The sequence below is a fragment of the Staurois parvus genome, unplaced genomic scaffold (assembly GCF_062004578.1).
Source record: "Staurois parvus isolate SC_StPar_1 unplaced genomic scaffold, SC_StPar_1.0 ptg000467l, whole genome shotgun sequence".
Classification (NCBI taxonomy): Eukaryota; Metazoa; Chordata; class Amphibia; order Anura; family Ranidae; genus Staurois; species Staurois parvus.
Window position 1 is genome coordinate 81,255 of NW_028318263.1, and position 26,417 is coordinate 107,671.

The 26,417-nt window shown below is 46.7% G+C and overlaps 1 protein-coding gene across 2 annotated transcripts in view; it reads left to right on the forward strand.

Annotated features, from left to right (window-relative positions):
* CCDC13 (coiled-coil domain containing 13) overlaps positions 1–22,789 on the forward strand; it is an 87,259-nt gene extending 64,470 nt beyond the window's left edge. Inside the window, exons 12-15 of one of the 2 annotated variants that reach the window (XM_089689023.1) lie at positions 1,162–1,248; positions 10,287–10,543; positions 16,742–16,844; positions 21,659–22,789. In XM_089689023.1, the coding sequence (XP_089545149.1) occupies positions 1,162–1,248; positions 10,287–10,543; positions 16,742–16,844; positions 21,659–21,824 (613 nt within the window). In that variant the 3' untranslated portion in view covers positions 21,825–22,789. The remainder of the gene's footprint in view (positions 1–1,161; positions 1,249–10,286; positions 10,544–16,741; positions 16,845–21,658) is intronic. The other variant, XM_089689024.1, reaches the window with a different exon arrangement.
* Positions 22,790–26,417: the final 3,628 nt, after the last annotated feature.

The following is a 26,417-nucleotide window of genomic DNA, read 5'->3' on the forward strand; positions in this document are numbered from 1 at the left end:
CAAAGTAACAAAACTGTAACCATCATAAAAATAAAACTCATGAAAATAACAACAATGTAACAACTGCTTACATATTCTTCAGGTCAGAAACTCAGCAGTTTAAATTAAATGAAAGCTATGCATAGAATTTTGATGCTATAAATATATTCCATCCCATAATTTTTTTATTTCTCCAATATTTCTTTAGTTCTAAACTCTTTATCCACCTCAGCTCTGAGAGGAGAATGCAGGGCTATGGACCCTGCTCTGGTCTTGATATCAGGACCTTAGTGTGCTGGAACTTGGGTGGAGAAGAAGATGCGGGCACCGGTCTAACAGTGCGGAGGATCTAATAAGTAGATCTCCTTTTCTATGTTCCCGTAGACACCTAAATGAGCATGAAATGAAGAGTGATCCATGTTTGGCTCTCTTTTCAGATGGCCTTTGACAAGCAGTGAAGAGGCGCCTGGTTCAACCCTATAATTCCACAAATCAGCGCCGTATTGGACGCGGTTGTGGCACAGCCTTGTTGAACTCCGTGTGCGAGTCTGATAAGCAGTGCTTTCTGCAATCCGAATGAAAACATTTGCAGATGTGTAGCAAAGCATTGCAGCTGAGGCATGTGTACAGCTCCATCCAGCTGTTATTGTACAGTTTCAGTGGGCAATTGGGGGGTAAATCATGGCTCAGCTGCCCATTCTTTACTGCCCACATAAATAGAATCATTTTTAAGTTTCCTGGAGTTGGGCTTTACATTTTCTTTATTTCTTCATTGGATTATATGAGATTTTGGTGAAATTTTAGCTGTTGTGTTTATATAACTACTTCCAAGTGTATTTCTTTTTTTTTTTTTTGAAAGAATGACGAAGGGTTGATCCTCTGTCATGTATTATTGCTGTCTGGGTCTGCAAGGTTTTAACCCTTTCTGACTTATATAATAATGTTTGTGTCTCATTAGAGATATCCCCACAATCACGAGGAGAGGAAGTAAGGCGACATCTACCCAGTGGGGACACAGGCAGTAATAAATACCTGACAGAGTTTCCAACCCTCCCCCAATCTATCCCAAATAAAAGTCCACCTATTTCTATTCCCTTGTAATGACTTGTAGGACAGAATATGCTGATTCTGCTTGAGTCCACTCTGATATTTTTATATTACCTCTTATTTTATCTCCGAAAGCAGGACAGTTTCCAGACTGGGACACGAGCTAGTAGAGGCTGTGGATGCTTCACCTTCTGTCCTCAATATGGCGTCTTCATCTGGAAGGTGCGATACGAACACATCACATCCAAGTACTGCTGGGAATTCTCTATTTGCACTGTTGTGTTCATGAGACCGTCGTTATTATTATTATACAGGATTTATATATATTATTATTATACAGGATTTATATATTATTATTATTATTATTATACAGGATTTATATATATTATTATTATACAGGATTTATATATTATTATTATACAGGATTTATATATTAATATTATTACACAGGATTTATATATATTATTATTATTATTATACAGGATTTATATATATTATTATTATACAGGATTTATATATTATTATTATTATTATACAGGATTTATATATATTATTATTATACAGGATTTATATATTATTATTATTATACAGGATTTATATATATTATTATTATACAGGATTTATATATATTATTATTATACAGGATTTATATATTAATATTATTACACAGGATTTATATATATTATTATTATTATTATACAGGATTTATATATATTATTATTATACAGGATTTATATATTATTATTATTATACAGGATTTATATAGCGCAAACAGTTTGCTCAGCGCTTTACAATATAGTGAGAGACAATACAGCAACAATACAGTTCTATACAAGAAGGATAGGAGGGCCCTGATCCTGGGAGCTTACAATCTAGGAGGGAGGGGCTAGTGGTACAAAAGGTAGTAACTGTGGGGGATGGACTGGTAGGAGGAATAGAAGATTCCATTATTAGCTGAGGGCAGGATAGGCTTCCCTGAAGAGAGAGGTTTTCAGAGATCGCCTAAAAGTGAGCAGAGTAGGCGATAGTCTGATAAACTGGGGTAGAGAGTTCCAGAGGATGTGGGAAGCTCTGGAGAAGTCCTGGAGACGAGCATGGGAGGAGGAGACAAGGGAGCTAGAGAGCAGGAGGTCTTGTGAGGGGCGGAGAGTATGGTTTGGGTGATATTTGGAGACAAGATCGGTGATGTAATTTGGGGCAGTTATAAACGGCTTTATATGTTATTGGTAATGTTTTGAATTTTATCCTTTGGGAAATGGGAAGCCAGTGGAGGGATTGACAAAGAGGGGTGGAGGACACTGAGTGGAGGCCATTGGAGGGATTGGCAGAGAGGGATGGAGGACACTGAATGGAGGCCAGTGGAGGGATTGGCAGAGAGGGGTGGAGGACACTGAGTGGAGGCCAGTGGAGGGATTGGCAGAGAGGGATGGAGGACACTGAGTGGAGGCCAGTGGAGGGATTGGCAGAGAGGGGTGGAGGCCAGTGGAGGGATTGGCAGAGAGGGATGGAGGACACTGAGTGGAGGCCATTGGAGGGATTGTCAGAGAGGGATGGAGGACACTGAATGGAGGCCAGTGGAGGGATTGGCAGAGAGGGGTGGAGGACACTGAGTGGAGGCCAGTGGAGGGATTGGCAGAGAGGGATGGAGGACACTGAGTGGAGGCCAGTGGAGGGATTGGCAGAGAGGGGTGGAGGCCAGTGGAGGGTTTGGCAGAGAGGGATGGAGGACACTCAGTGGAGGTCAGTGGAGGGATTGGCAGAGAGGGATGGAAGACACTGAATGGAGGCCAGTGGAGGGATTGGCAGAGAGGGGTGGAGGCCAGTGGAGGGATTGGCAGAGAGGGATGGAGGACACTGAGTGGAGGTCAGTGGAGGGATTGGCAGAGAGGGATGGAGGACACTGAGTGGAGGCCAGTGGAGGGATTGGCAGAGAGGGGTGGAGGACACTGAATGGAGGCCAGTGGATGGATTGGCAGAGAGGGGTGGATGACACTGAATGGAGGCCAGTGGAGGGATTGGCAGAGAGGGGTGGAGGACACTGAATGGAGGCCAGTGGAGGGATTGGCAGAGAGGGGTGGAGGACACTGAATGGAGGCCAGTGGAGGGATTGGCAGAGAGGGGTGGAGGACACTGAATGGAGGCCAGTGGAGGGATTGGCAGAGAGGGGTGGAGGACACTTAATGGAGGCCAGTGGAGGGATTGGCAGAGAGGGGTGGAGCACACTGAGTGGAGGTCAGTGGAGGGATTGGCAGAGAGGGATGGCTGAAACGGAATGGTTAGTAAGGTGGATGAATCTGGCAGCAGTATTCATGATCGATTGAAGTGTATCTAAACCCAGGAACACGGGCGCACACAAGGCTTGGTATGTTGGGTACCTATTTACTCTACGCAACCTCATCTTTTATATTTTACCAACATCTGGGTATTATAGTGTGTTACTGTGCATTAAAATGTATTATATTATATTTTTCCTAGAAATATGCGTTTGATAAACAACTCTGCAGATGTCATGCAACATAAATAAATGCAGCTGCTACCATTTTATTCTCCAGGGCCTCTTCTTTCAGAAAATATATAATGTTTGGGGGTTCTAATTATTATGTAAGAAAAAATGTAGATTTGAACCTGTGTGTGAAAATTGTAAAAATTGCCCCGGACACAAAGGGGTCAAACAGCGATGGAGTTGTTTAAGGAATTTAGGCAACAAATGCACATTAAAGGAGTATGGTACACCCGTGTTTAGGGCCGGTTCAAACCATGAATCGCACAAGAATGTGCTGTGTGTTCCTGCGTGATTCGTACACAATCTAGGTGCAGTGCAATTTCACCCTATTTATTTGAATGGGCTGAAATTACTTTATAAAACGCACAGGAACTGGATTGTGTCCTGTTATCCGGTGCAGTCTAATGCGTTGCGTTTGCAACCTGTGCACAATCCAGGTGTTAATTTGATACTGACACCCACTGCAGATCACAAGTGCAGTGCGTTTTGAACGCGGTGTGGGAAACATGCCCAGAGCATGGGTTTCCCGCACTGCATACTGGTGTGAACTGGCCCTTAGGGTGTAACATGTAGCATTTTCCAGCACCCCCTGAGCCCCCCTTCTCCACGACAGTGGGCAAGGGTTCTTTTCCTTCGCAGCCACTGTCACATTTAAAGTGGAGTTCCAGCCATTTTTGTGTTTATTAAAAGTCAACAGCTACAGTTTTTGTAGCTACTACCTTTTAATTAACACACTTACATAGCTGGGAGCCCACTGTGCATGCGCAAGTCGCGCTGCACCTCCTCATTGGTCCGGCAGTCTTTTGGGACCTGTGAAAGTTCCCAGGAGACGGTGGGAGGAAGGAGGGGGGGCCAACTGAGCCCGAAGTTTTGACAGGTACCCACTCCCCCACCAAAAGGTGCCAAATATGTCAGTGAAGGGGGGGAGGAGGTCAGGGCTGCTGTCAGAAACTACGGGGCCCCATACAGCCAAGGTGACAGGTCAACCAAATAAACACAGTTTACTATGCTTCAGTTATGAATGAACACAGTGAGTGATTGGTGCTAATCACTCGTATTCATTCAGGAAAGCAAGTGGCTGGTAAATGTGACATATTTGTGGACCCTTCCCCCATTCTTCATCCTAAGGATCCTACAGTGTGTTTGCAGCTGGGAAGGAGAGAAGCCGACAGCATTATGGGGGGGGGACTTGGGCAGTATGGGGAAATGTATGGTGCACCAGGAGGTGCTGCAGAGAGCCATACAGGAGATCAGTTCCATCAATTGCCCCCCTCCCCTCTGCTGTGCAGATCACCCTCTCTGCCCACATCCGATTCACCCAGCTGCTTGGGCCCCCCTGCTAGTTTGAGCCCCGTACAGGAGGACCAGTGGTAACCCCTTATCCATGGCCCTGGAGGAGGCAAACAAGCGGACCTTCCACTTTTGGGTGGAACTCCGCTTTAAGTACTTCCCTACCAGGCAATTTCTGACATTTCTCTCTTACATGTAAAAATAATAATTGTTTTGCTAGAAAATGACTTAAAACCCCCAATATTATATATATTTTTGGCAGAGACCCTAGAGAATAAAATGGTGGGTGCTGCCATTTTTTTTGTCACATGGTATTTGCGCAGTGGTTTTTCAAATGCAATTCTTTTTTGGGGAAAAAGTAAACTTTATTGCACAAAAACACTATATAATATCTATTTTTTTGTTAAAATATAAAAGATTCCGAGTAAATGGATACCAAACATGTCAAGCTTTAAAATTGGTACCTATCTCCATAGGCGAAGCTTTAAAAGCCTTTACAGGTTACCAGTTCAGAGTTACACATGGGGGTCTGGAAATAGAATTATTGATCTCGCTCTGACGTTCGTGACGATAAGTGTGGTGCGATCTCCATTTACATATGCGCATGGGAATTGCGTATGCATTTACACGGGGGGGGGGGGGCACTTACATTATTTTTATTTGAAATTTTGTTTTACGCTGTCTCTTTAATTTTTTTCTATCAACTTTATTGCTTTCACAAGGGATGCACATAATTTTTGTGGAGAGATCTGAGATCTATTAGACCCCAAATCTCTCCCCTGGCCTCCAATGCAGCCAATCAGACACAGATCGATCTGATCAGATGCTTTTCTGGCCGCTAACGGAGTCTGTTTACATCCGACCGCCCATAGAGGAAAGCGGGCTGTGTCTGTATCCGCTCTGCATAAGCGGAGCAGACACAGACCTGTCATCTGCCTGCTAAGCGGTAATCAGCGGACAGATCCCCCACTGAGCGGAGTCCACTCTTATGAAAGGGGCCATAAAGAGCTGGGAGCTCAAAATCCCATGAAAATACAGTCTTGCAATGGATAGGTGTGCACTCTTGCAGGATCTCCAGCTTCCAACTCTGCCGGGAAACGGTGGCGTTAATCATGCCTCACAGGAGGCCAGGGTGGAGATTTGAATTTTCATTTTGGGTGAATGGTTTGTCTTTGTGTTGGGGGGGGGGGGGGGGGTTCTGGCTAAAATGCAGAACTGCTATTTGCCATGGGAGGGAACGGCATGCAACGCCAAGCTGCAGCAAGCAAAGCTAGAAGAATATTAGCATGCATATAAAAGGGTATTTACTCCAGAGATAAGACAATATTCCTGACACTGTAAAACTCTGCTTCTGCCACATCTGGAGTATGCCATCCAGTTCTGGTCATCAGTCCATGGGAAGAATTGGAAAGAGTCCAGAGAAGGCCAACAAACTTTATAAGGGGACTGGATGACCTCAGTTACAAGTAATGATTATAAACATTAAAGTGTTACTAAACCCCGGACCCTGCATTCACTATATCCACTCTCCCCGGACCCTGCATTCACTATATCCACTCTCCCCGGACCCTGCATTCACTATATCCACTCTCCCCGGACCCTGCATTCACTATATCCACTCTCCCCGGACCCTGCATTCACTATATCCACTCTCCCCGGACCCTGCATTCACTATATCCACTCTCCCCGGACCCTGCATTCACTATATCCGGTCTCCTCGGACCCTGCATTCACTATATCCGGTCTCCCCGGACCCTGCATTCACTATATCCAGTCTCCCCGGACCCTGCATTCACTATATCCGGTCTCCCCGGACCCCGCATTCACTATATCCGGTCTCCTCGGACCCTGCATTCACTATATCCGGTCTCCCCGGACCCTGCATTCACTATATCCACTCTCCCCGGACACTGCATTCATTATATCCGGTCTCCCCGGACCGTGCATTCACTATATCCGGTCTCCCCGGACCCTGCATTCACTATATCCGCTCTCCCCAGACCCCGCATTCACTATATCCTCTCTCCCCGGACCCCGCATTCACTATATCCGGTCTCCCCGGACCCTGAATTCACTATATCTGGTCTCCCCGGACCCTGCATTCACTATATCCGGTCTCCCCAGACCCTGCATTCACTATATTCGGTCTCCCCGGACCCTGCATTCACTATATCCGCTCTCCCGGACCCTGCATTCACTATATCCTGTCTCCCCGAACCCTGCATTCACTATATCCGCTTTCCCAGGACCCTGCATTCACTATATCCGCTCTCCCCGGACCCTGCATTCACTATATTCGGTCTCCCCGGACCCTGCATTCACTATATCCGCTCTCCCGGACCCTGCATTCACTATATCCTGTCTCCCCGAACCCTGCATTCACTATATCCGCTTTCCCAGGACCCTGCATTCACTATATCCGGTCTCCCCAGACCCTGCATTCACTATATCCGGTCTCCCCGGACCCTGCATTCACTATATCCGCTCTCCCCGGACCCCGCATTCACTATATCCTCTCTCCCCGGACCCCGCATTCACTATATCCGGTCTCCCCGGACCCTGAATTCACTATATCTGGTCTCCCCGGACCCTGCATTCACTATATCCGGTCTCCCCGGACCCCGCATTCACTATATCCGGTCTCCCCGGACCCTGCATTCACTATATCCGCTCTCCCCGGACCCCGCATTCACTATATCCTCTCTCCCCGGACCCCGCATTCACTATATCCGGTCTCCCCGGACCCTGAATTCACTATATCTGGTCTCCCCGGACCCTGCATTCACTATATCCGGTCTCCCCGGACCCTGCATTCACTATATCCGCTCTCCCCGGACCCCGCATTCACTATATCCTCTCTCCCCGGACCCCGCATTCACTATATCCGGTCTCCCCGGACCCTGAATTCACTATATCTGGTCTCCCCGGACCCTGCATTCACTATATCCGGTCTCCCTGTACCCTGCATTCACTATATCCGCTCTCCCTAGACCCTGCATTCACTATATCCGCTCTCCCCGGACCCCGCATTCACTATATCCGCTCTCCTCGGACCCTGCATTCACTATATCCGCTCTCCCCGGACCCCGCATTCACTATATCCGCTCTCCCCGGACCCTGCATTCACTATATCCGGTCTCCCTGGACCCTGCATTCACTATATCCGCTTTCCCAGGACCCTGCATTCACTATATCTGGTCTCCCCGGACCCTGCATTCACTATATCCGCTCTCCCCGGACCCTGCATTCACTATATCCGCTCTCCCCGGACCCTGCATTCACTATATCCGGTCTCCCCGGACCCTGCATTCACTATATCCGCTCTCCCCGGACCCTGCATTCACTATATCCACTCTCCCCAGACCCTGCATTCACTATATCCGCTCTCCCCGGACCCTGCATTCACTATATCCGCTCTCCCTGGACCCTGCATTCACTATATCCGGTCTCCCACAGTACACAGAACATGGAAATTAAATTATTTCAGTAAATATAAACTGTTAAATACCTTTTCTCATCATCAGTTAGAGCAGTTTTGTTACTTCTATCAGTGTCCAACTTAGCACTGGTAAAGCTTGTAGAAGGAGTTTTCATTCTTCTGTCAATGTCTTTTGAGGCTGCATAATCCCTGACCCTCTGTCTGGACAGTGCTGATTGGCCCTGTGTTGATCCCATGCATTCTCTCAAGAAAAAAAAAATAAATCTCTCTAGCAATACACACCAAACTGAGCATGTGCAGCACCCCCCAAGGCTCTATTCTAACAGCAGATGGATTGAGGAGTAGAAGAAGGGGAAGATCCCAGAAGTCAGGATTAAACAGCCTTTATACACAATGCGGAGGATTAACCCCTTAGGTTCCACAGTGAGTATAACAAGCATGCTTTCCTGCATCTACAGACTGATTGCACTGTTGGGGGTTTAGTAACACTTTAAACTTATTCTCCCTGGACAAGAGACGCTTGAGAAGGAATATGAAAGCGATATACAAATACCTCAATGGTGATTCTAGTATAGGGAATAGACTATTCAGTCTAAGGGAGTATAATCAGACATGGGGCCACTTAATGAAACTGGAGGAGCAGCGGGTTCACCTCAAACTGTGTAGAGGCTTTTTTACTGTCAGAGTGCTGAGGATGTGGAACTCCCTTCCACAATTGGTGGTATCAGTGGGACGTATTGATAGTTTAATGAAAAAACTCTTAGATGGGTATCTTCCTGAACACAATATACAGGGATATGATTTTTGACATGAGCACACACCCACATAGGTTGAGCTGGATGGACTGGGGTCTATATTCAACCTTACCAACCATGTGACTATGAGGTTTGCTTTAAAGTGGTTATTTAGGCGCACCCTGAAAACCCATCTCTTCAGGGAAGCCTACCCCACCCCCTGCTAACTTGCCGACCTCCTCCACTCTTCCCACCACTCCATCCCCCACAGCTATCCCCTCCTGTGCCACCATCCCCTCCCTCCTAGATTGTAAGCTCCAAAGAGCAGGGCCCTCGATCCCCTCATGTTTTGCATTGTATTGGTATTGTTCTGTCACATGTTCTGTCCCCCTCTGTAATGTACAGCGCTGAGCCAACTATTGGCGCTTTATAAATACTGTATAATAATAATAATAATAAACCCAAAAGTACATTTTTATTATTTTGCAGCTTACCAATTCTTAGATGTGGCGTTTGCATTAGTTTTCTTTCTTTGGCTTTCTTTCTTCTATTTTCATCTGGTGATCTGGCCAGTAAGTCTGTTGTTTTTCAAAAGAACATGCTGACCTGCAGATGGATCAGTTTACAGAGATGAGAAAAACCATTTAGCAGTGACGGGTGCTTACAATGATCATGTTTATTTATTTTTGTAAAAACTTTATCCCCAAAGGAAAAAAACTGTTTGCTGTAACTAAATATAAAGTGTGAACTGGAGTTTGCCTTCAATTTGGTAGTGTATTTGAATCTGCTAGTCCATCCAACATGCCCCTCCTCCCAAACTGGCAATGGTGCTCTCCAAAGGTGCCTCCAGTGCTCCTTCATCCAGAGTGGGGGCGCTCTAATGCAGGTGTGTTACTGGTTAAATCACCAGGTGAGGACAGAAAAAAAGAAAACTAACACAGTCGCCGCCACATCTGATGATTGGTAAGCTGCAATTGATTACATTTTTGGTTTAATATTGCCTTAGGGCAGGGCTGGGCAACTGTGTCCCTCCAGCTGTTGTAGAACTACAAGTCCCATGAGGCATTGCAAAACTGACAGTTACAAGCATGACTCCCAAAGGCAGAGGCATGATGGGACTTGTAGTTCACCAACAGCTAGAGGGCCACAGTTGCCCACCCCTGCCTTAGGGTGACCTGTACAAGGGGGAATGCAGTCATAAACTGGACTGAAATCTAGAAGCCTGGTTCTGAATGGTGCCATGACTGTATGTACATTGCTGCATGTTCTAAGTTTCCTGCCCTGTGTGCGACAGCTCGGAACTGCGGGCGCAGAACGCGGAGTACAGGGCGCTGTGTCAGGCCGCTGAGGTGGAAAGGGATCGGCTGATGGAGCTGGTGTCAGTTCTGCAGAGGAGGGCGGAGGAGAGCAACACGAAGGTCCTGGAAGCTGAGAAGGTTTTGCAGGAAGAGAGGAGACGCTGCGTTCACCTGGAGCAACAGCTGGAGAAGACAAAGATGGACGCCGCGAAGAATGGTGCCACCCAAAAGATGTCTGCTCGTGGCAAAGCCGGTATGACAGCCCAGTGGTGGGCCCTGACATGGTTGTTGGTTGCTGTTCTTACCTCTGCTTCACTCAAAACAAAAGAACTCAACTTCTCATCATTGATCATTAAAGAGAACCTGTCACTAGTTTGAGTTCCTGCCTAAGAGTCAGTCATTGGAGGTGCCTGCTCTGAAGAGCCAGTGGGATCCTCTCCTCTGATATTGGTTTCACTTTGTTGCTAAGGGTTCCAATTTCTTGAGCAGCCAGATACTCGACTCTGGTTATTTCTCGTAGATGTAAGCTCTTCGTATTCATCACCCCGCTATCACTGCGCCCTAATTCCCCACTAAGTCACTCTGACTGGATAGGAGGGTAATAAGTGGGCAGGGTTTCCTTCTGAAGGGTGGAACCTTGCGGCATCTTCTGTTAGGCAGGATTTTTACTTTCAAAAAGTTCGCTTTAAACAACTTAAAGCCAAGTTTAATAAAAAAAAATTTAATCAGCACAAGGGACTGTACTTACATTGCATTAGACGTGTCCCTTGTGCTGGTGGCTGCTGTCTTAGTTGAAATCAGACCCATCTCCCTGCAGCGGTAATCTTTCGGTGCTTATGGTGGGCATAGCTGGTGTCTATGAGCAGCCCAGCAGCTGTAATAGCTCCCGCAGCACCAGGAGATTACTGCTGCAGGGGTAGTGGGGGGGGGGGAGGAGTAGAAGCAGAGGACTTGCATTTCAACTTAGAGAGTGGCCACCAGCCAGGAATCGCCTGCATTGCATAGAGATCTGTTGATGAGTCTAAAATTAGAAATGTTTTATTTAAAATTTCTAGCATGTTGTTGACGTGACAGGGAAGAAGCAGAGAATGTAAAATATAAGCAGATCGAACTTCAAATTTAATAGGCAAGATCCTCTTTAAAGGATAATAACCTTCAGAACATGTTACACATTCCACCCATATTTAAGGATGAAACATGGAACCCATTCCAACTCCTGCCGCCTCTCCCCCGTTCCCCCTTACCCTCCCATTCCAACTCCTGCCACCTCTCCCCCGATCCCCCTTACCCTCCCATTCCAACTCCTGCCACCTCTCCCCCAATCCCTCTTACCCTCCCATTCCAACTCCTGCCACCTCTCCCCCGATCCCCCTTACCCTCCCATTCCAACTCCTGCCACCTCTCCCCCGATCCCCCTTACCCTCCCATTCCAACTCCTGCCGCCTCTCCCCCGTTCCCCCTTACCCTCCCATTCCAACTCCTGCCACCTCTCCCCCGATCCCCCTTACCCTCCCATTCCAACTCCTGCCACCTCTCCCCCAATCCCTCTTACCCTCCCATTCCAACTCCTGCCACCTCTCCCCCAATCCCTCTTACCCTCCCATTCCAACTCCTGCCACCTCTCCCCCGATCCCCCTTACCCTCCCATTCCAACTCCTGCCACCTCTCCCCCAATCCCTCTTACCCTCCCATTCCAACTCCTGCCACCTCTCCCCCAATCCCTCTTACCCTCCCATTCCAACTCCTGCCACCTCTCCCCCAATCCCTCTTACCCTCCCATTCCAACTTCTGCCACCTCTCCCCCGTTCCCCCTTACCCTCCCGTTCCAACTCCTGCCACCTCTCCCCCGATCCCCCTTACCCTCCCATTCCAACTCCTGCTGTCTCTCCCCCGTTCCCTCTTACCCTCCCATTCCAACTTCTGCCGCCTCTCCCCCGATCCCCCTTACCCTCCCATTCCAACTTCTGCCGCCTCTCCCCCGATCCCCCTTACCCTCCCATTCCAACTCCTGCCACCTCTCCCCCAATCCCCCTTACCCTCCCATTCCAACTCCTGCCGCCTCTCCCCCGTTCCCCCTTACCCTCCCATTCCAACTCCTGCCACCTCTCCCCCGATCCCCCTTACACTCCCATTCCAACTTCTGCCGCCTCTCCCCCGATCCCCCTTACCCTCCCATTCCAACTCCTGCCACCTCTCCCCCGATCCCCCTTACACTCCCATTCCAACTTCTGCCGCCTCTCCCCCGATCCCCCTTACCCTCCCATTCCAACTCCTGCCACCTCTCCCCCGATCCCCCTTACACTCCCATTCCAACTCCTGCCGCCTCTCCCCCGTTCCCCCTTACCCTCCCATTCCAACTCCTGCCACCTCTCCCCCGATCCCCCTTACACTCCCATTCCAACTTCTGCCGCCTCTCCCCCGATCCCCCTTACCCTCCCATTCCAACTCCTGCCACCTCTCCCCCGATCCCCCTTACCCTCCCATTTCCACTCCTGCCGTCTCTCTCCCAATCCCCCTTACCCTCCCATTCCAACTCCTGCCGCCTCTCCCCCAATCCCTCTTACCCTCCCATTCCAACTCCTGCCACCTCTCCCCCCTTACTCTGTGCCAGTGGGTGTGAGTCCTTCTCCCCGCACCCGCTTTCACCTTTTGAAAAGAGCATGGCTGTGAGCGACTCCACCCACACAGCCACATCATTCATTCATAGTTTCCTGTGAATGGATACACTACAGCGCCTTGAAAAAGTATTCATACCACTTGAAATTTTCCACATTTTGTCATGTTACAACCAAAAACGTAAATTTATTTTATAGGGATTTGATGTGATCGACCAACACAAAGTGGCACATAATTGTGAAGTGGAAGGAAGATCAGAAATGGTTTTTAAATTTTTTTACAAATACATTTGTGAAAAGTGCGGCGTACATTTTTATTCAGCCCCCCGCAATCAATACTTTGTAGGACCCCCTTTCGCGGCAATTCCAGCTGCAAGTCTTTTTGGGGTTGTCTCTACCAGCTTTGCACATCTAGAGAAGGACATTTCTGCCCATTCTTCTTTGCAGAATCGCTCAAGCTCTGTCAGATTGGATGGAAAGCATCTGGGAACAGCAATTTTCAGGTCTGGCCATAGATTCTCAATTGGATTTATGTCTGGAATATGACTGAGCCATTCTGACACATGAATATGATTTGATCTAAACCACAGGTCTCTAAATTGCAGCCCCCGGGCCGGATGTGGCCCTTTGCTTGCCTTTATCTGGCCCTTGGAGCACTACTTCTTCCACTAATATGAGACACTAGTCTTTCCACTGACACCAAAAATAGGACACTATTCCTCCCACTGACACCAATGATGGGGCACTATTCCTCCCACTGACACCAATGATGGGGCACTATTCCTCCCACTGACACCAATGATGGGGCACTATTCCTCCCACTGACACCAATGATGGGGCACTATTCCTCCTACTGATACCAATGATGGGGCACTATTCCTCCCACTGACACCAATGATGGGACACTATTCCCCCCACTGACACCAATGATGGGACACTATTCCCCCCACTGATACCAATGATGGGACACTACTCTCACTGACACTGATGATGGGGCACTATTCCTCCAACTGATAACAATGATGGGGGAATTTTCCTCCAACTGACACCAGTGATGGGGCACTATTCCTCCCACTGATACCAATGATGGGGAACTATTCCTATTACTAGTACCAAACATGGGGCACTATTCCTCCAAATGGCACAAGAGATGTAATTTTTTTACTCCCACTGACCACCAAGGCATTTTCGACTCTCGCTGGCCACAGTCCGGCCCCCCTAATATATGAAGGGCAGTAAATTGGCCCCTTGTTTCAAAAGTTTGGAGACCCCTGATCTTAACAATTTCATTGTAGTTCTGGCTGTATGTTTGAGGTCGTTGTTATGCTGGAAGGTGAACCTCCGCCCCAACCTCAAGTCTTTTGCAGACTCTAACAGGTTTTCTTCTAAGATTGCCCTGTATTTGGCCCCATCCATCTTCCCATCAACTCTGACCAGCTTCCCTGTCCCTGCTAAAGAAAAGCAACCCCACAATATGATGTTGCCACCACCATGTTTCACGGTGGGGATGGTGTGTTCAGGGTGATGTGCAATGTTAGTTTTACCACACATAGCATTTTGCTTTTAGGCCAAAAAAGTTCCGTTTTAGTCTCCTCTGACCAGAGCCCCATCTTCCACATGTTTGCTGTGTCCCCCACATGGCTTCTCACAAACTGCAAACAGGACTTCTAATGGCTTTCTTCCAACAAGGACTTTCTTCTTGCCACTCTTCCATAAAGGTCAGATTTGTGGAGTGCACGACTAATAGTTGTCCTGTGGACAGATTCTCCCACCTGAGCTATGGATCTCTGCAGCTCCTCCAGAGTTCTCATGGGCCTCTTGGCTGCTTCTCTGATGAATGTTCTCCTTGCCCGGCCTGTCAGTTAAGGTGGACGGCCATGTCCTGGTAAATCTTGCAGTTGTGCCATACTTTTTCCATTTTCGGGTGATGGATTGAACAGTGAGATGTTTTTATAACCTAACCCGGTATTAAATTTCACAACTTTATCCCTGACCTGTCTGCTGTGTTCCTTGACCTTCATGATGCTGTTTGTTCACTAATGTTCTCTAACAAACTTCTGAGGGCTTCACAGAACAGCTGGATTTATACTGAGATTAAATTACACACAGGTGGACTCTATTTATTAATTAGGTGACTTCTGAAGGCAATTAGTTAAACTAGATTTTACTTAGGGGTATCATAGTAAAGGGGGCTGAATACAAATGAACGCACACTTTTCAGATATTTATTTGTAAAAAAATGTTGAAAACCATTTCTCATTTTCCTTCCATTTCACAATTATGTGCCACTTTGTGTTGATCTATCACATCAAATCCCAATAATATACATTGACGTTTTTGGTTGTAACACAACATAATGTGGAAAATTTCAAGGGGTGTGAAGACTTTTCCAAAGGAACTGTATAGTCCACTAAAATGTCCTTTGGGTTACAAACAGAAAGCCCCTACAGAGTTACGGGCTGAAAGTCGGAGGACACGTTTACAGGAGTCTGACATTGCACTCATGATCTACTGATCGCAAGTGCAATGCTTTCCCGGCTCCTGCTGGAAAAAATAACAAATGCACTTTTCCCAGCAAAAATAAATGCATTTTTATTTTTTCTGTATAGGCGAACTTAGCCTTTAAATTAATTGTGGAAGAAAAATTGGAGAGTGCAGAATCTGGGAGCCAATCAGCTTCTAACTTCAGCTTGTTTAATTAAACTTTGGCAATAAAACCTGGAAGCTGATTGGTCTCTATGCAGAGCTGCACCAAGTTTTTCACTCTCCGGTTTTAGTAAATAACCTCCATTGTTTTGCTCATTCATTAGGCGGTTAGAGGCAGAGATCCGACTAACTTGATATAATCTCAGTGGGTGGCTTATTTGGGCCCTCACAGTACATGGACGGTAAATGGTATTGTTCTGACAGATCTGCATGGGGCCAGGCAGGGGCGGACTGACCATTTGGAAACTCGGGCACTGCCCGAGGGCCCGGGGTCAGTAGGGGGCCCCATGAGATACCCCTGGTACCTTTTTCATAGGCTTTTTTGAGTTTGGGCAAGGACACAGGGGCCCCATGGTCCCCTATTGCCCGGGGGCCCCATGAGTTGTCAGTCCGCCCCTGGGGCCAGGTTTAGGGAATCCGAAAACTCTGGTATATCCAACAGGTTCACTTTAAAGAGTAACTCCACTTTTGTTGAGAAAAAAAAATCTCCCTCTCTGGGTGATCTGTGTACATTGCAGGGATTTTAACAAACTTTGTTGCAGATTCCTACCTTTTGTTGTTCTGCAGAAATCGCTATTTGTCTGAGTCCATCTCTATGGGAGTGACTTTGTAATTATCAATCAGCTGCTGCACCTGCAGGGATCTAATGAGGAAAGTGACAGGGTCTGCATCCCTTCAAGGCTTGATTTCTCTTTGGAAGTATCTCACCAGAAATGACATTTTTGTTGCAGGGGATGCACAAAATCAGATTTGTATCTTAGAGCAGACTTCTGGGAAAATCAGTGAGCCAATCACACAAGCAGGAAATGACATTTCTGGGGGGCGTTCTGTATGCCATACATGTACAGAAAGCCTCCAGGCTGATATATTGCATAGTATTTTACAGAAAATTACAGAGCTGCAGATTGAAAAGGAAAGGTCATTTTTGATTACAATTGTTACACAAATCATATTGTAATTGAATGTTTACACTCTATTTTTTTTTTTTTATTTGCAATTTTTTTCTCACAAAAGTGGAGGTACCCTTTAAGTAACAGGCTGCCTTGTGTGCAATCTCCGTGTCCATTGTCTACTCGCTCCTGTATATACTGAATGCTCCCTGTGAATTACAGCCAATTTTCTCTCCACAGGACAGTCGCTCAGCAACTCCCGACTCTTTCTGAATTTCAATGAAATCTCCGATTCATCCTCCAGTGTGCCACTGGAGACGCAACTTGAGGAACTCAGCATAAAGTAAGTCCACTCTCCGCTACGTCACCGTCTGTGTTTCTGGGGCTCATGCTGTGACGTTGTGAAGGGAATGTATTCTAGATATTTTAGATATTTTCTTTTTTATTATGTTTAGGTCTCAGAAAAATAACTTTTAAAAAGGTTTCTTTTTTTAACCTTTTTGCATATGAATGAGCCTTTTCTTTACAGAATGGAATAGCTTCAAGCGAATCTTCCACTTCACCTGTGGGGGGGGGAGGGATAGATAATGTAACGAAACCGACCCAGTCTGCGCTTGGGTACTTCCGTTATAATACCGCTTCCCCGTCCGAACACCGACCACAGACACCACAGCCAACCAAACAAGACTAGACAACACCAGTCTGTCTGAACATGGAACTCTTTATTTGAAACTCGAACTGGCTTTTTATACACTCAGGGGGCAATCCCCCCTCCCTGCATAATGTCACAGGGCGGGGCAATCTACACTTAGCAACAAGAGACACACAGGTATTCAATCTTCACACCAGGAGACAGTCCCATCAGGAGGGAGGACTGCTGGAGACACCCTCCCACTAAGCTAATACACATAAACACATACATCCCATAATAGTTTGCTCCCAAGCAAGACACACAATAGAACAATGGGATGCAACCACATGGCATTAAACAATTAACCCCCCTACCCCAATATTAGAACAGATCATCCTGTACCCCTAACAGGCACAGGGTGACTTACACATAATAGGGATATGGGGAGCTGAGACAGGGGTCTCCCCACCTTTCTAAAGTGAGCTGTGTTCCATGGGTCCCGCACCCAAAGTGACTCCCATCACAGATAATATACTTGCCTTTCCCCAAATTCCCCCTGCAGTGCTTAGGCGGGGGTGACGTCATCCTGCTTCTGCCCAGATCTTGGAGAATGTTGAGTAGGAGAAGATAACCCTGCACTGTGCTACAAGATTTGTGCTACTCAGAATTCCAAGAGATATGGCCAGAAGCAGGATGACGTCACCTTCGCCTAGCCGCTGTGGGAGGAAGTCAAGGAAAAGTAATATATTATCTATTTCCCACTTACAGGTACTTTTAGGCCTCATGCACTTTTAAGAGTGTTTTTTGACCTTTTTTTGGGGTTTTTTTCTTTATAAACGCCCCTCCAGGTTAGTCTATGGGGTTGATTTAGTAAAGTCGAATAGTCTGTGCACTTTGCAAGTGCAGTTGCTCCAGAGCTTGGTAAATGAGGCAAAAAATACCCAATCACATGCAAGCAACATAAAAAAACAGCATTTTTGCTTGCTCATGATTGGATAATAGAAGTCAGCAGAGCTCCCTCTCATTTACTAAGCTCTGGAACAACTGCACTTGCAAAGTGCACAGTCACTTTACCTTTAGTAAATCAACCCCTATGTGTCCATGCACACATAGGTATTTCAAAGCAGAAAAACATACCGGGGCCAGTGCATTCAGGAGAGCAGCATTTTGCTGCTAAAAAATGCCGATGCACATAATTGCGTCTAAACGCGCGTTATCGCTAGGTGCATTTAGCACTTGAGTTCATTTCAGTGGATAGAATAAATAAATATTCTGGCCAATGGAATGAATTAACTCTCAAGCGCTTGATGCGCCTAAACGGGTCTAAACGTGTTTACAAAAACGTGGCTTTAGGAGCATTTTTTTCTCATACCAGGAGAAAGGCGTTTAGAAGACATTAGCAAACATTAGCACTTTAGGGAGGAGGAGGGGGGTACCTTGCAGTAGGGGACCTTTTCACTGAGATGGAACCTGAAGCTAAGATTACACACACAGCTTACCCCCGGTTCACACCTATGCGGCAGTGCGAGACGAGTTTTGCACAGGCACGAGAGCCCATTCATTTGAATGGACTCCCGTGCCCGTGACACGCAGGGAGTCCCTGCACTTCTTTGGAAAACGCTCCCGGTTCCCAGTACGGTTGCGTTTTCCAGTGTGGGCGGCATGCCATTAGAACTAATGCCACCCGCCCATGGAACCGCAATTCTCTGTGCGGGTGGTGCGGATCCGCAGCGGCACCACCCGCACAGATGTGAACCTAGGGTAAGTCACAGCAGTGACTCCTCCCCTGTGCTACAGGTCCATACCAAATTTAATTTATGTAGAAAGTCTGAAAGCTAAACACCCTTTGCTGTGAACTGTAATATAATATAAAATTGCAGTGCGGGTCGTTTTGTAATAAAAAAGCCATTTTGTGCTTTGCCCATTCAGGTTCACGTTAATGCCCGTTCCCCCAGGAGCACAAGCTCACTCTTCTTTCCCTCCCCTATCACTCCATTCTTGTAGCAGAATGATGACTTTATCAGTGTGCTTTTTTCTCTTTCATCGTCCAATCAGCAGGCTGAGGGCTGGTCAGTGACCAACCAATACTGCAAGAAAAAAGCTGGGTCAGGCGCCGTAAAGCACAACTTCAGCCTGTCACCCACCACCTACCTCTCCCATCTTCCGAATCATCCGCTCGCCTTTTTAATTTAAGAAAAAACAGAAACCCTGTACCTACCTTTTTCCTGCATGTAGCCCATCTCTTGACATCACTGCAGCTCCTGCTTCTTACTCCGCTTATGTGTGGGGGCATTTTTCTAGGATGAAGCCGTGCCCTTGTAATGAAGCATGAGTGCCGCTCAGTCCTAAAGTTCTGTGAGCCCAGCCTGCTTGATGATATGCCCCCTGGAAGTGCAGACTGGGCTCACAGGAAATGGGCAAGTCTGAGGAGGTGCTGGACCAAGCAGGAAGCCAGTGGCTGCTGGAGCATAGAGAAGGTAAGCAGAGTTTGGCAATATTTTATTTTCCATATAGGATGGGGGGGGGGGGGGAGTGGAATCCTAAAATAAAAAATAAAAACAATAAATAAATAAATGATTGCAGTTCTTATGCAATTAAAATAAATAGTGTAGCGCTAATAATACTAACAAATTACATGTTAAAATGCACAAACTCTATATACATCCCCTACATATATATATATCCGAGGCGATAAATCAATACATAAATAATAAAATAGTTGTGTCATACGTGAATTCCCTCACGGGGAATATTTAGTGAAAAAAGTGACAAACACACTCCTATTTGCACATTGTGAAACAACATGTATACTGGTGCACAAAATTAGTGAACAAATAATCAATTCAAAAATGTCAGGGCAGGGGCCGATGAACGGACAGGCAGGCCTAACAATGTAACGCACTGGCTGACGACAACCACCACCCACAGACCGAAGTCCCTCAGGGCGCGGAGTCTAAGTCCCAGGCTGCCCTTCATCAGGGCCCCTGATGGTGGGGATGGACTTGACGCAGCCAGGAACCAGGTCGCGGCCCCCGAGACACCTCAGTTGCGGTAATGGCCGCCGCCAATGGCGTGTAGCTGGTGGAAGAGACAAAAGAGTAGTCAGACAAGCCGGGTCAACAACAACAGGACAAAACAGTACAGGACAGCAGACGAGAATCACAGGTCACAAGCCGGGTTCAGCAACAGAGGGTCAGATCAAAGGAGAATACAAAGAATAGTCAAGTCACAAGCCGAATCAGATACTAGGAGAGTCACGAGACTCAGAACAGAGTAATAGCAACACCAAGACACAAGACACAAGTGCAAAGAGCATGTGCGGGCCACAGGCTTATATGTCATCAGCCACACCCCTCTGGGGGATGGACCACAGAGACCTGAAGGCATAAAAGGATTCCCACCATGCACAGCAGAATCCAAGATGGACGCCAGCACATGGAGTAACATAACCTCAGGGAAAAGGTAGGACCTTGACAAAAAAGTCCAAAATGATATAATAATAGTAATACGATAATTTGTGATGATCCTCACACTTCACTCTTCATACAAGAATATATCAGGGACCCTGATGAAGTCACGAGGTGGGCATGGCGCAACGCGTCGGTACGTGGGGAGGAGCTTCCGGTGACGTCATTTCCGGCGTGGGGGCCATATTGGATCACCCTGTTGAGTACACCCATGCAGTACACCCATAGCATGTGGTAAAAAGCTGGAAAACTCGTGGGCAAATGTGAGTGTAATACTTATTGTCGTTTTAAATTTGATGCAATAAAAACCGGTTGCACTATGGAGGGTCTCTGCTTGTATCTTATCATGATCCTGTGAGGATCTGGCTGTTAGTCTGTTGGAGGCTGGAGACGTGAGGGGAAAGCCTGAGAGGGATCCATTCTGATAGGATCACTTGATCCTCAAAGCGTGTTGACCCTGTGGGGTCTAATGAAGGAGGCGAGGGGGTATTTTGGCTGGTAAAGGATTGGCACGTGTGTACCACGTATACGGCACATTATATATTCTTGCATGAAGAGTGAAGTGTGAGGATCATCACAAATTATCGTATTATTATTATTATATCATTTTGGACTTTTTGAATTGATTATTTGTTCACTAATTTTGTGCACCAGTATACATATTGTTTCACAATGTGCAAATAGGAGTGTGTTTGTCACTTTTTTCACTAAATATTCCCCGTGAGGGAATTCACGTATGACACTACTATTTTATTATTTATGTATTGATTTATCACCTCGGATATATATATGTAGGGGATGTATATAGAGTTTGTGCATTTTAACACGTAATTTGTTAGTATTATTAGCGCTACACTATTTATTTGAATTGATCATTCACTTACTTGGGTATAAGTTTGGTGTCGGCAGCTTTTGAAGGATAGGATTCCATTTAAGCGCAGGAGGTTGTTTTTGGAATTTTTTGTAGTTCTTATGCAATGCTCACTTCAGCGTGCTGTGGATACCGCTGCTCTGCCTTTACCCATTTCTCTCATTTTGAATATCGCCTCGACATTTCAGGCTGGAAATAAAAGTAGATGAAAACGAAGCTCTGAAATCGGCTCTAAAGAGCGCCTTGAAAACGAAGGAGGATGACCTGAAACTCTACAATGAGATGATGGCACAGGTGAAGCAGATCTTCCTACAAGCTCTGCGCCAACACAAGCAGGAACGTGGCGCCCTCTAATGTCTCCGCAGACAGCTGCACCCATGGCATGCGGTGGTTGGTTGGGGATAGCCACATGCAGAGAACTTTCCACCAATGGGCTCTCAGAAGGTTGTCAGCACAACAGAAGCACTTTGGGTACACCGGGTTTTCTGGAGGTACCCTCATCTAGCAGATGTGATCCAACAGCATATTGCTGCATCCTCCTGTTGTGATTGGTTGAAGTGCGCATAAATGGTTAGCACTTCCGCCTGGCAGTACTCGGGTCGTTGGTTTGAATCCCAGCCACGGCACCACCTGCCTGGAGTTTGCATGTTCTCCCTGTGCCTGCGTGGGTTTCCTCCGGGTACTCCGGTTTCCTCCAACACTCCATGCTGGTAGGTTAATTGGCTCCTGTCTATATTGGCCCTAGTATGTGTATGTATGAATGTGAGTTAGGGACCTTAGATTGTACACCCCTTGAGGGTTAGGGACTGATGTGAATGTACAATATATATGTAAAGCGCTGCGTAAATTGACGGCGCTATATAAGTACCTGAAATAAATAAATAATAAAGGAGAGGTCAAGCTTTCATAGTGACTTAAAGTGACTCGGCACTTAATAAAACACGTGTCTAGAGTTGCCCTCACATGCCTGCAGCAGTTTTTATTGCTTCCTCTATGCTCACATGCCAAGCAATTCTGAACCGGAAAACTTCAACACTTCCAGGTAGTTCATTACAGCCTGCGTGGATACAGAAGACGTTGTTGCTGCACTCGCCTGCTTGTAACTGCCAGATGCACAATGCAGCTCACAGCAGCCCCAGGAGAATCGTGCTGCAGTTAGGGAATGTGAAGACCTTGTTGTTCATGTCCCAATGATACCAGCAGAGTCAAAGAACATTCTAATGGAAAAAATATATTACATCTTAGTCCATTCTGATGTGACGATGTGATGAAACTCAGGTCATTAAAACATGTATTTAAATAAAAAAAATTAAAAAACAGATACAATGTCCCTTTATTTACTAGAGTAAAAGAGATGCAAAATTAAAAGTAAGTTTTAGAGACGCAGGCCCGCTTGTCGCCGCACACAGTGACCATTATATGATGCTGGTTTGTAAATTTCACGAATGTAAAAAGTAGATCATAATTCAGATTATTTAGTAAAACAATGTACAGAGAAAAGTGTAGTAGTCCACAGCAGCCAATCTGTTTTCAGTTTACTGTGGTCAGACTAGTGAAAGATGCATTCTGATTGGTTGCCACAAGTTGTCCTTTAAAGTGTTACTAAACCCAGGACCCTGCATTCACTATATCCGCTCTCCCCGGACCCTGCATTCACTATATCCGCTCTCCCCGGACCCCGCATTCACTATATCCGCTCTCCCCGGACCCTGCATTCACTATATCCGCTCTCCCCGGACACTGCATTCACTATATCCGGTCTCCCCGGACCCTGCATTCACTATATCCGCTCTCCCCGGACACTGCATTCACTATATCCACTCTCCCCAGACCCTGCATTCACTATATACGGACTCCCCAGACCCTGCATTCACTATATCCACTCTCCCCGGACCCTGCATTCCCTATATCTTGTCTCCCCAGACCCCGCATTCACTATATCCGCTCTCCCCGGACCCCACATTCACTATATCAGCTCTCCCCGGACTCCGCATTCACTATATCCGCTCTCCCCGGACCCCGCATTCACTATATCTGGTCTCCCTGGACCCTGCATTCACTATATCTGGTCTCTCTGGACCCTGCATTCACTATATCCGTTCTCCCCGGACCCTGCATTCACTATATCCGCTCTTCCCGGACCCTGTATTCACTATATCCGCTCTCCCCGGACCCTGCATTCACTATATCTGGTCTCCCTGGACCCTGCATTCACTATATCTGGTCTCTCTGGACCCTGCATTCACTATATCCGTTCTCCCCGAACCCTGCATTCACTATATCCGGTCTTCCAGTACCCCGCATTCACTATATCTGGTCTCCCCGGACCCTGCATTCACTATATCCGCTCTCCCCGGACCCCACATTCACTATATCTGCTCTCCCCGGACTCCGCATTCACTATATCCGCTCTCCCCGGACCCTGCATTCACTATATCCGCTCTCCCCGGACCCTGCATTCACTATATCTGGTCTCCCTGGACCCTGCATTTACTATATCTGGTCTCTCTGGACCCTGCATTCACTATATCCGGTCTCCCCAGACCTTGAATTCACTATATCCGCTCTTCCCGGACCCTGTATTCACTATATCCGCTCTCCCCGGACCCTGCATTCACTATATCTGGTCTCCCCGGACCCTGCATTCACTATATCCGCTCTCCCCGGACCCTGCATTCATTATATCTGATCTCCCACAGTACACAGAATATGGAAGAGCAATTATATTAGTAAATATAAACTGCTAAATACCTTTTCTCATCAGCAGTATATTGCAGTCTTGTGACTTCTATCAGTATCCAGCAGAGCACTGGTTAAAGCTTGTAGGAGGAGCTTTTATTTTGCTCCAGGAGGATGCAGAACCCCTGACCTCTGTCTGGACAGTGCTGATTGGCCCTGTGCTGATCACATGCACTCTCCCAAGGAAAAAAAAACTCTCTAGCAATACACACCAAACTGAGCATGTGCAGAGTGACACCACACGAGATGTCTTATCAGGAGATAAGAGGGGACACTGGAAGAAGGGGAGGATCAGAAAAGTCAGGATCAAACTGGGTTTTTACACATTGCAGAGGATTAACCCCTTAGGTTCCACAGTGAGTATAACAAGCATGCTTTACTACATATAGAGACTGCGTTTTACTGTGGGTTTTTACTTGTGGGTTTAACTAGCTCACCTCTAGTGCATTTTGGCCATTTTTTGCACATCTGTATTTTTGTATAAAATTATTTCAAACCCCCAGAACAAAGCATTCTCTGATTGGACGAGATGATGGGACAGTGACATCACACACTCCACTGTCATCAGCGAATGCTTAGCATCCTCCAGGGGCATCGGCCAGGTATGGTACTGTATATACATAGTTGCATTGGTCCATAGTGCGCCAATGTGCTATGTATAAAATATCTAGATTATAATCCATGTTATAATTTTTATATTTTAAACTTTAATTTTTTAGTATGACAAGGCTGCTAACAAGCCCCTATGTGATAGCTTTGGGCTGGTGATTGGTCCTCGTTATGGAGACTTCCTGGGTCTATTAGAGCCACAATGTCTCCACTGCAGATGATCAAGCACAGATCGTACTTGATTAGCTGCTTCCTCAGGCACAGCAGCGGGGGAATGACAGCTCTGAAACCGGAAATGCTCAAAACCGAGTGGGAGGGGGTAGGATTTTTACCTTAATGCGTTCTAAAACCTTCTGCCTTTAGAACCACTTTAAAGCTGAACCCCAGTAAGCTGATGCCATACAGTGAGGCTGCAGCTGGACTGCAAGGGTTAACTTTTCATTAACATCTGTGGGATTTGGAAAAGCACTTCTACTTACCTGATCTGCAGTTTCCTCTATGCTGTTAGACCAAGCTCTGCAGCTTCACCTCCCCTGAACTTCGGAGATCTAAGTCATGACATCATGACTAATGCAGGGTCCATAGCCCATAGTCCATTGCTGGAGCATGGGGGAGTGTAAGTAGCTCAAGTTATCTATTTACCATCCCCTAGACATAAAGGAGTTTTGTTCTAAAGCCTGAAGGGTTTTTTTTTTACCTTCATGCATTCTATGTGCAGCTCCTTCCCCTCCAATACTCATCTGAGCCTGAGCCTGATCCTGATCCAACGCTGTGCACGGGAGTAGAGGCTCTCCAGCAGGGGCGGACTGACAACTCATGGGGCCCCCGGGCAATAGGGGATCATGGGGCCCCTGTGTCCTTGCCCAAACTCAAAAAAGCCTATGAAAAAGGTACCAGGGGCATCTCATGGGGCCCCCTACTGACCCCGGGCCCTCGGGCAGTGCCCGAGTTTCCAAATGGTCAGTCCACCCCTGCTCTCCAGGGTCTCTACCGCCTCATTGACGTCATTGGTTCTTGCTGCTGTCAGTCACAACCAGTGAGGAGGGAGCAGAGGGTGGGGCCGAGCCTCGCTCTGTGTGTCTCTTAGACGCACAGAGGCGGCTCAGGAGCGAGCACACACGAGTGCTCCCAGAGCAAGCAGCTTGCTCTGGGGGCATTCAGCAGGGGCAAGGGGCCAGGAGCGCCGGTGGGGGACCAGAGAAGAGGCGGATTGGAGCTGCTCTGTGCAGAACCATTGCACAGAGCAGACAAGTATAACATATATATATATATATACAGTGGGGATCGAAAGTTTGGGCACCCCAGCTAAAAATTTGTATTAATGTGCATAAAGAAGCCAAGGAAAGATGGAAAAATCTCCAAAAGGCATCAAATTACAGATTAGACATTCTTATAATATGTCAACAAAAGTTAGATTTTATTTCCATCATTTACACTTTCAAAATAACAGAAAACAAAAAAATGGCGTCTACAAAAGTTTGGGCCCCCTGCAGAGTTAATATCTTGTACTGCCCCCTTTGGCAAGTATCACAGCTTGTAAACGCTTTTTGTAGCCAGCCAAGAGTCTTTCAGTTCTTGTTTGAGGTATCTTTGCCCATT